This window comes from Camelus ferus, chromosome 6 (genome assembly GCF_009834535.1).
Source record: "Camelus ferus isolate YT-003-E chromosome 6, BCGSAC_Cfer_1.0, whole genome shotgun sequence".
Classification (NCBI taxonomy): Eukaryota; Metazoa; Chordata; class Mammalia; order Artiodactyla; family Camelidae; genus Camelus; species Camelus ferus.
In genome coordinates this window covers 21909750-21923370 of record NC_045701.1, presented here as the reverse complement: position 1 = coordinate 21923370, position 13621 = coordinate 21909750, and the positions used below count along the sequence as shown (strand labels likewise).

At 59.4% G+C, this 13621-nt stretch overlaps 1 protein-coding gene across 1 annotated transcript in view; it reads right to left on the bottom strand.

The window, feature by feature from the left end:
* The window catches only part of SPTBN5 (spectrin beta, non-erythrocytic 5), a 36818-nt gene that overhangs the window by 1794 nt on the left and 21403 nt on the right, over nucleotides 1–13621 (bottom strand). The window contains exons 34-59 of the mRNA XM_032480867.1: nucleotides 13481–13595; nucleotides 12587–12700; nucleotides 12251–12372; nucleotides 11840–12002; nucleotides 11417–11605; nucleotides 11064–11141; nucleotides 10286–10458; nucleotides 8278–8368; nucleotides 7987–8133; nucleotides 7245–7382; nucleotides 6909–7165; nucleotides 6573–6759; nucleotides 6146–6358; nucleotides 5500–5696; nucleotides 5175–5379; nucleotides 4755–4949; nucleotides 3457–3612; nucleotides 3050–3267; nucleotides 2691–2880; nucleotides 2287–2463; nucleotides 2023–2121; nucleotides 1843–1923; nucleotides 1457–1666; nucleotides 968–1054; nucleotides 786–874; nucleotides 560–642 (exon numbers count right to left, since the gene is read on the bottom strand). Of these exons, the coding sequence (XP_032336758.1) occupies nucleotides 560–642; nucleotides 786–874; nucleotides 968–1054; nucleotides 1457–1666; nucleotides 1843–1923; nucleotides 2023–2121; nucleotides 2287–2463; nucleotides 2691–2880; nucleotides 3050–3267; nucleotides 3457–3612; nucleotides 4755–4949; nucleotides 5175–5379; nucleotides 5500–5696; nucleotides 6146–6358; nucleotides 6573–6759; nucleotides 6909–7165; nucleotides 7245–7382; nucleotides 7987–8133; nucleotides 8278–8368; nucleotides 10286–10458; nucleotides 11064–11141; nucleotides 11417–11605; nucleotides 11840–12002; nucleotides 12251–12372; nucleotides 12587–12700; nucleotides 13481–13595 (3974 nt within the window). The remainder of the gene's footprint in view (nucleotides 1–559; nucleotides 643–785; nucleotides 875–967; nucleotides 1055–1456; nucleotides 1667–1842; nucleotides 1924–2022; nucleotides 2122–2286; nucleotides 2464–2690; nucleotides 2881–3049; nucleotides 3268–3456; nucleotides 3613–4754; nucleotides 4950–5174; nucleotides 5380–5499; nucleotides 5697–6145; nucleotides 6359–6572; nucleotides 6760–6908; nucleotides 7166–7244; nucleotides 7383–7986; nucleotides 8134–8277; nucleotides 8369–10285; nucleotides 10459–11063; nucleotides 11142–11416; nucleotides 11606–11839; nucleotides 12003–12250; nucleotides 12373–12586; nucleotides 12701–13480; nucleotides 13596–13621) is intronic.

Here is a 13621-nt window from a genome sequence, read left to right as displayed (position 1 = left end):
GAACAGGCTGACGAATAGAGCCAGCAACCCAGAGGGACTCCTGGGTGGGGCCCCTAAACACTCTCCACTTGGAGCCTGTCAGACCACAATGACGAGGGGCTTCTGGTCTAGGGGGTGCTGGGGTGCGTTCTGTGTTTCCCTCCTGGTAGAACTGGGCTTGGCTACTGGCTACAAGATACCCCAAGGGAGGTGCATTCAGAGCTGGTTTAAGACTAGAAGGTTAGAAAAGGCCTCAGCCAGACAGAGCAGAGCCTGGGGAAGCCCACAAGGGTCCTTGAAGGAAGGGCTCAGGGGAGTCAGACTCCAAAATGGGTGAAACAGAACTAGGAGGCAGCCAGGGGGTCGAGCCTGGGCCCACCTCTGCTACTAATCAGCTTTGTGATCTTTAGTTAGTTGCTTACCCTCTCTGAGCCTTAAATTGAGAAAAGACAAGTCCTGTTTACCTCTCAGACTATAGAAGTACCAGATACGAAACTTCTGAGGATGCGTTAAACACCAGCAGCTTGGGGCCCAGGGAATCAAAGCCCCCTGCGCCCCCCAGGCTTCCCCTGGAGCCTACCTGCCGTGCTGCTCAGGGTGCAGTGCCGGCTTTCAGCCTGCCCTTCAGATGGTGCTGCGAATAGGGTCTCCATCCCAGACAGCCTGCCACCCAGACAGCCATAGGTCAAAGCCTGCCTCCCAGGCAGAGGACCCTGCCTCCAGCCCCTTCAGCTGCACTGGGGAGGCCATGCCAGCTGAGTTAGCATGTCTGGGGGCCAGCGTCTCTCGCCTGACTCGGCCCTCACCTTAAGGAGGTGTCTTTTCCGTCATAGTGGTCCCTTGGCCTCTCACACTGGGCTTCTATGAGGTCGAAGGAGGCTGTGGAAGCCACGTTCTGAGGGGAGATGAGAGGCAGGGGTTACCACGGCCACCCCTGCTTTCCCCTGTGGGGCCTCTGTCCTGTGCCCGTCCGCCCACTGCCCGGTACCTCTGCCACCGCCCTCTCATCCCAGGACAGGCTCCGGCAGCTGTCCCCCAAGGCCCCATGGCAGCTGTGCCGGCGGCTCAGGCTAGGCTGTGGAGAGAAGGCGGTGAGGCCACACCAGCCTTGTCAAAGCCTGTGTGTCTGCAGAGGCTCCCAGGGCAGGTGCTAGGCTGGACCAAGGAGCCCACAGGAAAGCGGGAGCCAAGGAGCGACTTCCAGGGAACCCAGGAGGAGGAAGGGGGCCCACCCCATCCTGGATGAGGGCAGAAGCTGTGCAGTGGCCCCAGGGAGCCAGATTGTTGTGGCGGGGAGTGTGTCCACCACAACTCCAGGGCGCCTGGCCCTGTGCCTTCCGAGGCCTCCAGCAGTCCTGTGGAGGGAGCTGCAGCAGAAGGAATCCCTGGGCACTTACCTTCCTCCCCCACGGCAGGAGCTGCTACTTAAGCTCCCCTGAAGATCCCTCCGTGGTGGGGGTACCCTTTGCATCCTTACCCCTACGGCCCCGGCTGCATGCTCCAGGGAGACAGTGGTGGTGAAGGTTATGTGCGTCCCAACAGGGACGTCTGGCTGCAGGTCCCTTGTCTCAGCCAGCTGTGCTCCAGGCCACCAGCTTCCTGAGAAACTCTGCTGGAGGGAGGTTAGCCCACTGCCAAGCCTCTCGGGTTGCAGCCCCTTCACCTGTTGCAGCAGCTTCTGGTCCATCTTGGGGAGAAGAGAAGGGGGGCCGGGTCAGGGTTCCTGTGGGCTCTGTGCCCCAGCCCCTCCTCCCCACACCGCTCCCACCCAGAGGGAGCCCCTGTCTCCTCGTTTTTCAGCTCTTCCTGCTTCAGCTCAAGAGACTTCCCTCTCATCCCAGGCCACAGGGTGCCCTAGCTCACCAGGAGGTGGGGGTGACAGGACACTCTAGCTGGCAAGGGAAGAGCAGCGCTCTCCTGAAGGGTCAGGTGTGGGCTCAGTGCCTGCGGATAACCCAACTCTCAGGCTAAGACCAGGATCGCTCCCGCCATCGGTCCCCAGGCCCCTCCCTCCTAGGACACCCAGCTTCTGCTCACCCTCACCTTCCTCTGAAGCTGGGCAAACCTCTCTTCCTGGGCAGCCAGCAGCTTTTCAAAGTCCTGGTGTCTGCAGAGCAGCAACTCCACGTCTGACACTGAGTGCTGGGGAGAAGGCAGCCAGGGTGAGGCCCAGCTCGTGGGGGCACAGAGAGCCTTCCCCTCACCCTCCACAGCCTGGCCCAGGGGACAGTGAGCAGAGGAGCCATGGGATCTGCCCTTGGTTGTGGCTGTCAGTGCAGCTGGCTAAGGGGCAGGGCCCCAGCTCACCCCGAAGTTGGGGTCCAGCAGGAGGCCCTCCCGGGAGGCCAGCCAGGCCTCGGCCTGATCCATCCCCTGCCACAGCTTCTGCAGATGCCAGCTCTCCTCACAGCGTCCCTGGCGCAGGACCCAGGCCTCCTCGAGCGCCTGCAGCCGCCCTTCCAGCTCCTGCAGACACTGGGTCACCTGGTGGGAGGGCGCCGTGGGTGGGATGCTCAGCCAGAGCACCCGTTAGGGCAGGGCTGGAGTGCCCAGGAGAGGTGTGGGGGAAGACCCTGAGGCCTGGACCGTCCTCTTCTCTGCCCTCTCTCCCCACCTCTTTCCTGGCCTTCCCCTTCTGCTGGGGGTTCCGAAGCCCTGGGTAACTGGGCTCTGTGCCCAGCTCAGCCCCAGACTCATCTCAGTGCTCATACCTCCAGGGACATGAAGTGGCTATTGTCCACCAGCTGCTGCCCTTCCTGCCGTACATTCTGGGCTTGAAGGCAGTGCTCCTTGATGTCTCGCCCCAGCTCCTCATGCTGCTCCAGGAGCTGCTCAGCTCCAGTCACATCCCCAGCCAGCTCCTCTGAAGACACCATCACCTGCTTCTCCTGAGCCCATGCTCTGCGGGCAGGCAGTGGAAGCTGCTGTCAGGGCCAGGAGCCCTGTGGGGTGGGGAGGGGGGTGGAGCAGGGCAGGAGCTGCACCAGGGGCTGAGGACGGTAGCTCCCCAGAGAGCTGGGGTGACCCTGCAGGGTAGAGCTAAGCCAACAGCCGGGGAGGACCCACTTACAGCAGTTCCCGACAGCGTCCGAGGAAGGCGTGGCCCTGGGCAGCCTGCTCCAGCTGCTGACCCCGCTCCTGGGCCTTCACGTTCAGGCTGGCCCAGGCCTTCTGCACCTCAGCCAGCTGCTTGGCCAGGCCCTCCTGAGCCTCGGGGTGTAGCTGGCCCAGCCGGCAGGCCTCGGTCGGCACCTGTGCCACCTTCTTCTCCAAGGCTGTCAGTTCCCTCTGCCGCCAGAACACATGATCAGGCCTCACCCCCCGGCACCTGATGCCTGCTCCTCTTCAGGGAGCACCCAGTTCCTCTGGGGAGTCGGTTCTGCTTCCAGACTGCTCCACAACCTGAGGCAGGCCCTCCCTTCCCACCGCCTTCAGGGAGGGGCTGAGACGGGCAGGCCGTGGCATGTGGATCCTCACCTCCAGACATCTGTGCTGTTGCTGCAGGGTCTGCACCGACGACAGGCTGTGGCCACAGGCATCTCCTGCCATCAGGCTGGCCTTCTCCTGCATCCAGCCCCGGAGCTCGGCTGCCATCTGCTCAAAGCCGCGGACCTCCCGGGCTGCAGCCAGGTTCTGGGAGAGGAGGGAGGGCCTGCTCTGGCCATGGTCCTCTCTTCCTGGAGACATGGCCTCCTGGGCTACCTCCTTTTATTTTTTCCTTATTTTTCAAAATTGTTTATTTTTAAATTAAAGTATAGTTGGTGTACAATATTATATAGGTTATAGGTGTACAATGTAGTGGTTTACAATTTATAAAGGTTATACTCCATTTATACTTATTATAAAATATTGGCTATATTCCCAGGGTTGTGCAGTATATAGTTTTAGCTTATTTTGTACCTAATAGTTTGTACCTCTCAGTCCCTCACCCGTGTCTTGCCCCTCTCCACTTCCCTCTCCCCCTGGTAACCAACAAGTCCACGGGGATTGGTGACTCTTCCATGAGCACCAGGTGCAGAAAATGTCCTAGATGTGGCAGCCACTCAGTGAATGTGTGATGTTGCTGATGACACGTGGTGGGGCCCCAGGGGACATTCTGTGAGGAGAGGGTCTTCAGTGCATACTTATGAGGAAGGCAGAGGTGGAGACTCGGAAGCAGGCGGGAATGGGTCTATGTGAGGGGGGAAGTTGGTTTGGGGGATCTGGTTGAGGAGAAGAGGGTCTGCTCAGGAGGCTGCCCAGCCAGGACTCTCAGAGACAGCCTCCCTGGGCTGCAGGCTCTGGCAGGGGCACAGGGATCTGGGCTGCTTTTCTAGAAACTGCCAGCTCTGGCTGAGAGCTAAGGTGATAGGGGAACACTGAGGATTTCCTTGGCGTACAGATCCACTCAGAGCATGAGGATGAGATCTCACCCAGTGAGCTTGTGTGGTGAAGGAGACACCAAAGAGGCATGTGTCTTAATGAAACTGAAGCCTGCGTTTAGCTGGGGGTTTAGAGGGGGTCAGATGCTGGCCAGACATGCTCTTTCTCCCTGGAGGTGTCAACTGCACAAGGAGGAAACCAAGTTGGTGCAAAGACTCAGAGGGGGCTGGAGGTGGAAGACTTTGAGCCTCTTGATCTGCTTGGCACTGGGAGTTAGAGGCAGACACCTCCCTCCACTCACCCACCCACACCCAAACCCAACTGAACTGGTGGGTCTGCTGTCCCTGGCCCAGACAGAAGGCACAGATGTCCCCACCCCTCGGCTGCCCCTGGTCTGGTCTGGAGGCACCCACCTGTGTGCGGGCTTTCAGTGCCCTGTCCAGCCTCTCCCAAGCGGCCTCGACGCGGCTCCGGTGCACTTGAATCTGGGGAGAGCACCTGGGTGCTGCTCGTTCCAAGGAGCCTGCCCGCTCCCGCAAGGCCTGCACCCTGGCCTGCCCCAGGCTCTGGACTTCCTTTCTGAAAGCATCAAACTTCTGTTCCAGCACCTGCAGGGTGTAGGGCCGGGGAGGGTCACTCTGGAGGTGGTATCCTGCAGCTCCCAACGCTGATGAAGGGCTTGGCAGAATCGGCCACTTTTGACATCCTGAGGCCCTGCCTCAAGAACTGCAGGGATCTGCCCAGAGGCCCCCACTTCCCATCTGCTCCCCTGTCACCCTCCCTCTTTGCCTTTGTAATCCACTGTCCTCCAGGTTCACTCAGGAGTGACTCACCTTGACGGCCTCCAGGTCCTGCCCATAGTCCTGGGACTCAGCAGAGGCCACTTTGCTGGCCAGCCAGGTGTCCAGGAGCAGGGCTTCCCGCTCCAGTTGGTGGAGCTGCAGCTGCTCCCGCAGGCCTTGCCCCCTGCCCTCCACTCTCTGCAGCAGCCCCGAGTGGGCCTCCCTCACTGCGCGCATCTGGGCGAGCACCTTAGGGCTGCGGCAGGAAGGACAACCCATTAGAGCACTTCCTCACCAGGCTAGATCAGCCTTCTGCCTCTGTAGGGACAGGAGGGGCCCTGCTTCTCCTCCCTATTTGGTCCTGGCTCCGACCCACCTTTCTGGGTTCGGCCTGCTCTCAAGGAGGGCAGCTCTCTGCTGCAGCCTCTCGATGAGAGGACTGAATGCCTCCAACTCTCTCCTGGTGGCGTCCAGCCTCCGCAGAAAGGCCTGAGTGGCCTCGGCACTCTGGCCCATCTCCTCCGTGTCCAGGACACAGCCCCGCTCTTCCAGCCAGGATTCTGCCTCCAGGAGCTTGGGTGACAAAGGGGACAGTTTTCCCTGGGTGGTACCCTCCAGGGCTCTCAACTTTGAGTTCATGACCTTGAGATTTAGAGCAGTGAGTGGTTCTCGGCCTGGCTGACTGGGATCACCTGAGAGCCTCAACAACTCCCTATGCCTGGCTCTCCCCCCATAAGATTCTGATCTGGTCTGGAAGGGAGCCTGGGTAGCAATCAGCATTTCTCCAAGGTTCCAGGTAATTCTCATGTAAAGCATTGATTAAGAATCACTGGTTTAGAAGAAACAGCAAAGCAAAACCAACCCAAACCCGGGGGGCCGTTTTCTGGGAAACAAGCTGAAGGAAACGACTCAGTGGAGGTGACAGAAAACACACAGAGAGCCTGGAGCCCCAGCCGGGGGTTACCCTCCAGGCCTGCCTACGCCTTGGGTGTCCTCCTGCCCGGCCCCACCTCACCCCTCACCTCTGTCAGGAACTGCTGGGCCTCCTGAGCCTCCTGCAGCCTCCGCCGCCTCTGTGCAGCCTCTGCCCGCAGGCAGCCCACGGCATCCTCCAGCTGCTGCACCCGGGCAGCCACGTCGCGGGCGGCAAAGTGCCCAGCCTGCACCAGCTTGCGCCCTGTGCCCAGCACTGCCCGGGTCAGAGCCTCGCGGCTACTCATCTCACTCTCCAGGTTCTGCAGAGACAGGACCCGGGGATGCTCCTGGGTGCTCCTCTGGGGACCCAGAGCTGTGTTTGAAACCTTGTGGGATCCCACAGATGCCCCCAAAGAGAACCCTGTCCTTGTGACCAGCAAAGAATCTAAGGCCCCAAAAGCCTTTTGGAGGCAGGAAGCTCCCAGCACCAGTGGCGGATGGAGGATGGCCCTGCCCTTCCTAACGGGCCCACACCTGGTGCTTCTCCTGCAGGTGCCGCACGGTGCTCAGGCTCTGGCCACAGTCTCGTGAGGCAGCCAGGGGCAGCTTCTCCCGCACCCAGGCCAGCTCCTCATCAGCGTCCCTGAAGAACTGCAGGAGGAGGCTCCGGGCCTCCAGGGCTGTCCTGCGCTCCCGCAGGGGCTCCCTCAGGCCCTCGAACCTGCAGCAGTGGAGGGCGGGACCAGGGTGGGGGACCCTGGTTGTCACTATGATGGCCAGACTGTGACCCACCCTGTGCCCCTCATCATGGGCTGGCTGGGGGAGGCCCTGGGGAGATGCGTGAGGGGCAGGGAGGAGGGATGGATCTACCTCTGAAGCAGCCGCTGGAACTGCTCTTCCAAGTCTTGGGCGAGGCTGGGGCTTTCCCGCACAAAGGCCTGGGCCTGGCCCAGCAGGGCCTGTGCCCACCCGGCCTGCCTGTCCACTGCTGCCTCCAGCTCTCCCTGTGCCCCTAGGAGCTCGTCCAGCCCAGGCTGGTCCGGGCCCCCGATGGGGGCCCTTAGCTTGACCTCCACGGGCTCCAGCCAGCTCTCCAGTTCCTCCACACTCCGCCGCAGATGCTGGGCCTGAGGCAGAATGTGAGGTGGGCATGCAGGGGAGAGGCCTAGAGCTGCATCTAGCCTGCTCTGTAGCCCACAACCTCACCTCACGGGCCTCCTGTAGCTTGACTGCCTTCCTCTGGCAGTTGGCCTGCAGCTCCTCCCAGAGCTTTCTCAGCTCCTGCAGGCGCTCCTGGATAGTCTCCGAGGCCGGGTGGCCTTCCTGCAGCAGCCTCTGCCCCTCCTATAGTCACAACATGGCACACACCTCATGGAGTCAGGACTGCTGGTATCAGGGCCCTTGTGTTGGCTCCAACTACCACCCCCGTGGCTGCAGTCTGTGTGCTAGCTGTGTGATCTCAGGCAAGTTCCTTAACCTCTCTGAGCTCATTTTTCTTAGCCACATAATGGAGACAGTAATGGTTATTTTGTTTAAACGAGAGAAAACATTTCAAATACTTATATTAGACTGAGGCAGCCTGGGGTCAGGGCCTACCCTTTGTAGGTGGAAGAGGGTAAATAAAAAAGGTGCTGTACTTTGACTCCTGCACCCACAGGACTTCCAGCTGGGCCCTGACTCTCCTCTGATGTCTTTCCAAGAGAGTTTTCAAAACCATCACAACAAAACACTATCTTTGAAATTCTTGAAAAGGCACCATTTTTGGAGAGGGTGCCCCAGGGAAGCCTCTGTGACTCACTACCCTTTGGTGCTTAGTACAGCATCTGTAAACAGAAAGCATTCACTGAAACTTGGCCATCCACTGCTGTGGTTCAGAGCCAGTTGCCAGGGCTCTGTGGGGTTGCCCTGCTCTGGCCAGTAAGCCCGGCCCAGGCCCCCAGGGCCTCACCGTCTGCAGCCTTTGTTGGTGGTGCACACCCGCATCCAGCTTGGCCTGGAGATTCTGCTGCTTCCGCCACTGTGCCTGCAGCCCGGCTGGGTCCTGCCAGCCCTCTTCCAGGGCCACCAGGTTCTTCTCCCTCAGCCATGTGGCCACCTGGGCACACAGGGAGGACCAGGCTCTGCTGCCTAGGGTGCTTGTCCACCTCACCTCTGGGCTGCCCCGGGGAAGGGTGGCTTTTTCCTGGGGCAACTCCTTCCCCCCCCAGCACAACCACTCCCCACCCCAACCAAGGAGAACCTCGTAGAAAGCCTGCAGGAAAGCCTGCAGCTGCCTGAGCTCCTCCAGCTGGCGGTGACGGGTCCTGGCTCGCTCCAGGAGTGCCTCTTTCCTGCCGGAAGGAGGGTGTCAGGGGCCTCAGGTCTGCTCACTGGGACCTGGAGCTGCTACGGGGATGTGTGTGCACACATGCACACACGCGTGCACATGCGTGCCCTTCCAGCCCTTCTTGTGGATCAATATACCCTGAGTCTGGGCTTTTCTTTGTTTCTTTAATTTTTTTTTTTTTAGGGTGGGGGGAGGTAATTGGGTTTACTTATTTCGAGGAGTTACTGGGGGTTGAACCCAGGACCTCACGCAAGACGATACATGCTAAGCATACGCTCTACCGCTTGAGCTATACCCCACCCCTGGGCTTTCCTTTGAAATAGAGACACACCCTACTTCCTCTCTTCATTAGTGCCTGTTACGGGCTGAATTGTGTCTCCGCAGATTCTTAGGTTGAAGTCCGAATCCTCAGTATGTCAGAATGTGACTGTTTTTGAAGATAACGTCTTTAAAGTAGTAATTAAGTTAAAATGAGGTCATTAGGGTGGGCCCTAATCTGATACAACAGGTGTCCTTATAAGAAGAGATTAGGACAGGAAAACACACACAGGGACGGACTGTGTGAAGGCAAGGAGTGAGGCCTCAGGAGAAACCAGCGCTGCTGACATCTTGATCTTGGGATTTCTAGCCTCCAGAATTATGAGAAATAAACTTCTCTTGTTTAAGCCACCCAGTCTGCGATATTTTGTTATGGCAGCCCTAGCAAACTAACTCAGTGTCTACATCACTGTTTTGATCAGACACTGCTATTAGTGCGACTTTGTTGGGATGTATTTGTAAGTGTGCGTGTGTATATTTGTACTGATTTATATATGTGTGTACTTCTGTACAAATATAGTAAGTCCATTACCATATGCGCAAAAATAGACATCAGAAGTGAGATCTATTAAAGAGGAAAAGAAGTTCTAACACCCCTCACCCTCACCCCACCTGGGTGCACACACACCTCCCACCAGTGTAGCCCCGACGCTGGCGTGAGTGGGAACGCTTGTGTCCTCCTGCTGGGGCTGCCAAAGGGGGCTGGGGGCAGGGGAGATGCAGAGTCTTGATGGAATGAAAATGGCTTCAGAGGATGCAAGGAGCCTGAGAGGGAGGGGGTAGGGTGGCACTGTCCTGGGGGGCAGCCAAGTCTGCCAGGAACTACCTAAGGGGACTAGGGGGAGGGAGTGTTGACAGAGACCAGCAAACCAACGTTTGCCATCTGTCAGTCAAAGACCTCAGGCAGCCAGGTGGGGCCCACCTGCAGGGAAGAGGAGGGGGTGGCTGCCAGGGCTCCAGCACAGGAGCCACAAGCATTGTGGGCCCTGGTGGGCTCTCTGGGAAGGAGGGAGACCCCTGCCAATCTGGGATCTGGCTTTTGGCCAAATATGCCTTGGCCTGAGGGGCTGGACGGGGCAGCTGAACCAGATGGGATTTTATGAGGGAAAAAGGCAGAGCTCATAGCTATGCCAGCTTCAGTTACATGAGCATAAGAAATCTGCCAACTGTCAGGCACTGCGTCAGGACATCAAGGGTCCCTTTCCCATCCTCACCACAACCCTAAGAGGCAGGTACTGTTACCCCCTCATGGTGAAACGAGACTCCATGAAAAATTTGCCCCAAGTCCCACCGTGGGTGGGCAGCACAGAAACTCAGCTGTCTAACCACTGTGCTCTGGTATCGCCATCCCATGAGGTCATCTCTCTCTTAGTTTCTCACTATATGCTGCTCTGTAAAAGTCCCTTTTATCTTAGCTGGGTGACCATGTGCTGTGTGACTCAGCAGGCTGACACACTGCAGGGCCAGGAGTGGTGGGGTCCTGGCATCCGACCTCAGCACCCGGAAAATGCTGGGAGCCCAGGCTAAGAGGCAGAAGAGCCGGGGAAGAGCCAGACACTCGTGCCAGCCCACCCACCACCCCTTAGCCCCAGAGCCGCTGTACCTCAGGAGCATGGCCTGGCACCGGCCCAGGGCGCCCTGGGCCTCGGGCTGTCCACCCTGGAGCAGGCTGCGGGTGGTGGCCTCCAGCGCGCTGATCTTGTAGGCCCGTGCCTCCAGCTCCCGTTCGTGCACCTTGTGCTTCCACAGCAGGGTCTCCACGTTGGCCGGGGAGTCCTGGGGATTGATGCTGTCCACGGGGCTGCCCCTCCTCCTCCCGAGCTATCTGCTTTCCCACCTAGAACCATCTGATCAAACACATCCCCCGAATCCCTCCAGGCTGTATCTGGCTTTAGGGCAGTGATTCTCAACCAAGCATGGGTCAAGAGTCAGAATTTCCAGAGCAGGTGGAGCTTCTCCACATAACAGGGACACCCCCTCCTCTGCACTCCCAGTAAGGCTACGTCAGCACAGGGCGAGTCAGCCCTGATTATTCTCTGAGCGCCCTCATGGGTCAGGCCCTCCTGCCACAGAGCTTGGGACAGTGGTGGGAAAAGCAAACATCTGGGTGTAAGGAAGTAAGAAGGGCAGAGGTGAGAAGCATGTTGGGAAGGAGGCAAGAATGTGTCCAGGGCCACACACTCACCCTCCAAGCTCCCACGGCACCTCCTGGTGCACAACCAATACCAGTGATGGATGGGTAAGCAACTGCATGTGGTTGAGGGCTGGGAGATGCCCTAGGGCTGGGAGATGCCCTTGGCCTGGGAGCTCAGGCAGCACTGTCTGCCTTGATCTCTAATGCTGCTCTTGCAAACCCTCCCTCACTCTTGCTGGGCACCTACCCCTAGACCCTCACTGGCTGGGCAGTCTTCCTGGCTGCAGAGCCAACTTTCCATCTGCTCCACAGAGCTCAGAACTAGCTGTTGAAAAAGAAAAGGAAAAAGGCAAGAGGAAGTGAGCAGAGGGTTCAGGGAGAGTGAGCCTGTTGGGGTTCCCAGTGGGGAAACCAGGATGCTGGGGCCTGGCTTAACAGAACGAGCCCACAGCAGGAAGACTTGCAGCGCACGAGCTGAATGGTGCGTGGTAGGTGGTGGGAAAAGCCCCTGGTACAGCAGTCTTTCTGGCTTTGGCTTTGACCAGGGGCAGTGGGTTTAGCATAGGCCTCAGGGGCAGAGTTGGGATGAAGGCTGCCTACCTGCAGCTCCAAAGCCTGCTGCAGCTGGAGCTGGTGCTCCTGCCAGGCCCGTTCCAGGCTGTTCAGCTCCTGGTCTAAACCAGCCAGGGCCTGGCGGATGTCGGAGGTGGCTGGGTGCCCGGTGGCAAGCAGTTGCTGCCCGGTGCTTCGGGCCAGGCTGATGCTGTCTGTTCGGGAGTCCAGCTCGGCCTGTAAGAGGACTGGGCTCAGATCCCAGAGGCTGAGGCTCCCTGAATGGGAGGGAAGAAGCCCAGTGGGAAGGAGGAGAGGTGGGGAAGACAGCTGAGGGGATTAGGGTGGAAGAGGTGAAAGGCAGAGGCAGCTGATGCAGAAAGAACCCAAGAGAAAATTGGGATCACAGTAAGGGGGAGGCCAGGGAGGACATGAGATCCCAAGAAAGGCCCCGGGGCCTGGGCCGTTCACCTTGCACTCCTGCTGTTCCTGCAGCATGTGCTGGACCTCCGCAAGGCTGCGTGGGGTGCTCCGGGCATCCATGTCAGCTCGCAGCCTCTGGGCCCAGACCAGAAATTCCTGCAGCATCACCTGCAGCTTCTGAGCTTGGTGCAAGGCATCCAGCGACTCCTTCCTGTCCACCAGGGTCATTAGCTAGTCCCAGGGCCTCCAAGCCCCTCCTTCCCCCTGTGCCCACAGGTGCCTTCTCTCCCTGAATCCCCTCAGCCAAAGAAAGGGCCCATGGGCTGGGAATTAATACGGTGACAATACAGATGGTTATTGCAAGGACAGAGGAAGACTCTTAGGGGCAGTCTGGGGACTGGGATGCTACAGGGGATGGGTCCACGAGGGCAGTGAGGGAAAGAGGCCCCAGGCTTGTACCGCTTCTGGGCCCTGCTCCGGAGCTGCCACCAGCTGTCCATCATCTCCTGCTGCTTGAGGCTGAGGCTGTGGGCTGCCCCAGGGCTTCTCTGGCAGAGACGGCCCACCTCACGCTCTAGGGGCTGTGTGAGAAGCTAGGGTCAGGGGCTGGGGCAGGGAGGCAGGTTGTGCTCAGGGGAGCCCCAGCTGCAAGAGGCCCCAGCCTGTGGGTGTGCAGCTGAGTGGATCTGGCTGGCTCTTGAGGTCCTGACCCCCACCCTGCCACCACATGCCTGCCCAGGGTCCCACAGTGGAGGTCCCCTGGGCCCGGGCCCACCTCCGCGCCCAGCTGCACACCTCCACTTGTTCCTGGATGAGGCCCATTTCCTGCTCCACCTGCTCGTGTTTCCGCATCAGCCTCTGCACACCCTCCAGATCTTTCCCGTAGTCCAGGGTCTGGACCAGGGTGGCCTGGAGAGGAATGGGGTGTTACCAGTGGCCTTTGCTTCAGCTCCTCCCTCGTGGCAGATGGGTCACCGGCAACAGGGTTTCTGTGTGCGAAGCAAGCGCCCAGCCTGATTCCCTTCTCAGTGTCCTCCGTGGGCTGGAGCAGGACGCTGACCCTGACCAGAGGGCCCTTCCTTTTGTGGAGGGGGAAGATTCCCAGGAGGGACTTGAGCTGGAGTTAATACCCTCCACCGGTGGTGCCTCCACATGCATCGTCTCACTTGCTCTCATTCCTTCACGAGGACAGTGCACGGACCGGCCTGGCTGAGGCAGGAACCAGAGGGGCGGTAGGAACAGCTGGCAAGAGCCCTTTGCGTGCCCAGAACAGGGCACCACCTGCTTCCTGGGGGGCTTCTCAGGCTGCAGACCACTCTTCCGCTCCGGCCTCTGCCAGCACCTAGGCCACGTTTCTCTGTGGCTGCTGACACAATCCGCGGGCAAACCTCCTGCGGGTTCTGGCCTTGCTCAGGGACAACAGAGGAAACAGTGTGTGTGGGGGGTCCTCTGGCCTCTGGACACAGTGCTTCTGAGGGAGAAAGGAGCCAGGTGGGCCAGCCTCCGAGCATGCAATGGGGGCTTCTAGGTCCAGAGTTAACCCCGAGAGCTCCTGGCAGACCCCCTGATGGCCCCCTGGCGGGACGTGCCTCCCAGTACCCAGCTGAAGAGGAGAGGCGGATGAGGGGAGAGATGCAGAGACTCAGGCGGCACTGGCTCCTGGGCTGAACCGGCTTTTCCACTGCTTACCTTCTCCCTAATCAGCTCAGTGATGTCACCCAGCTTTTGGGACAATGCATGTATCTCCAGAGCCCCTTCAAGCTGCTGCTGGTACCGGAGCAGGTTGCCATGGAAACTGTTCCACCTGGCAGAGAGAGTGTAAGGCTGAGT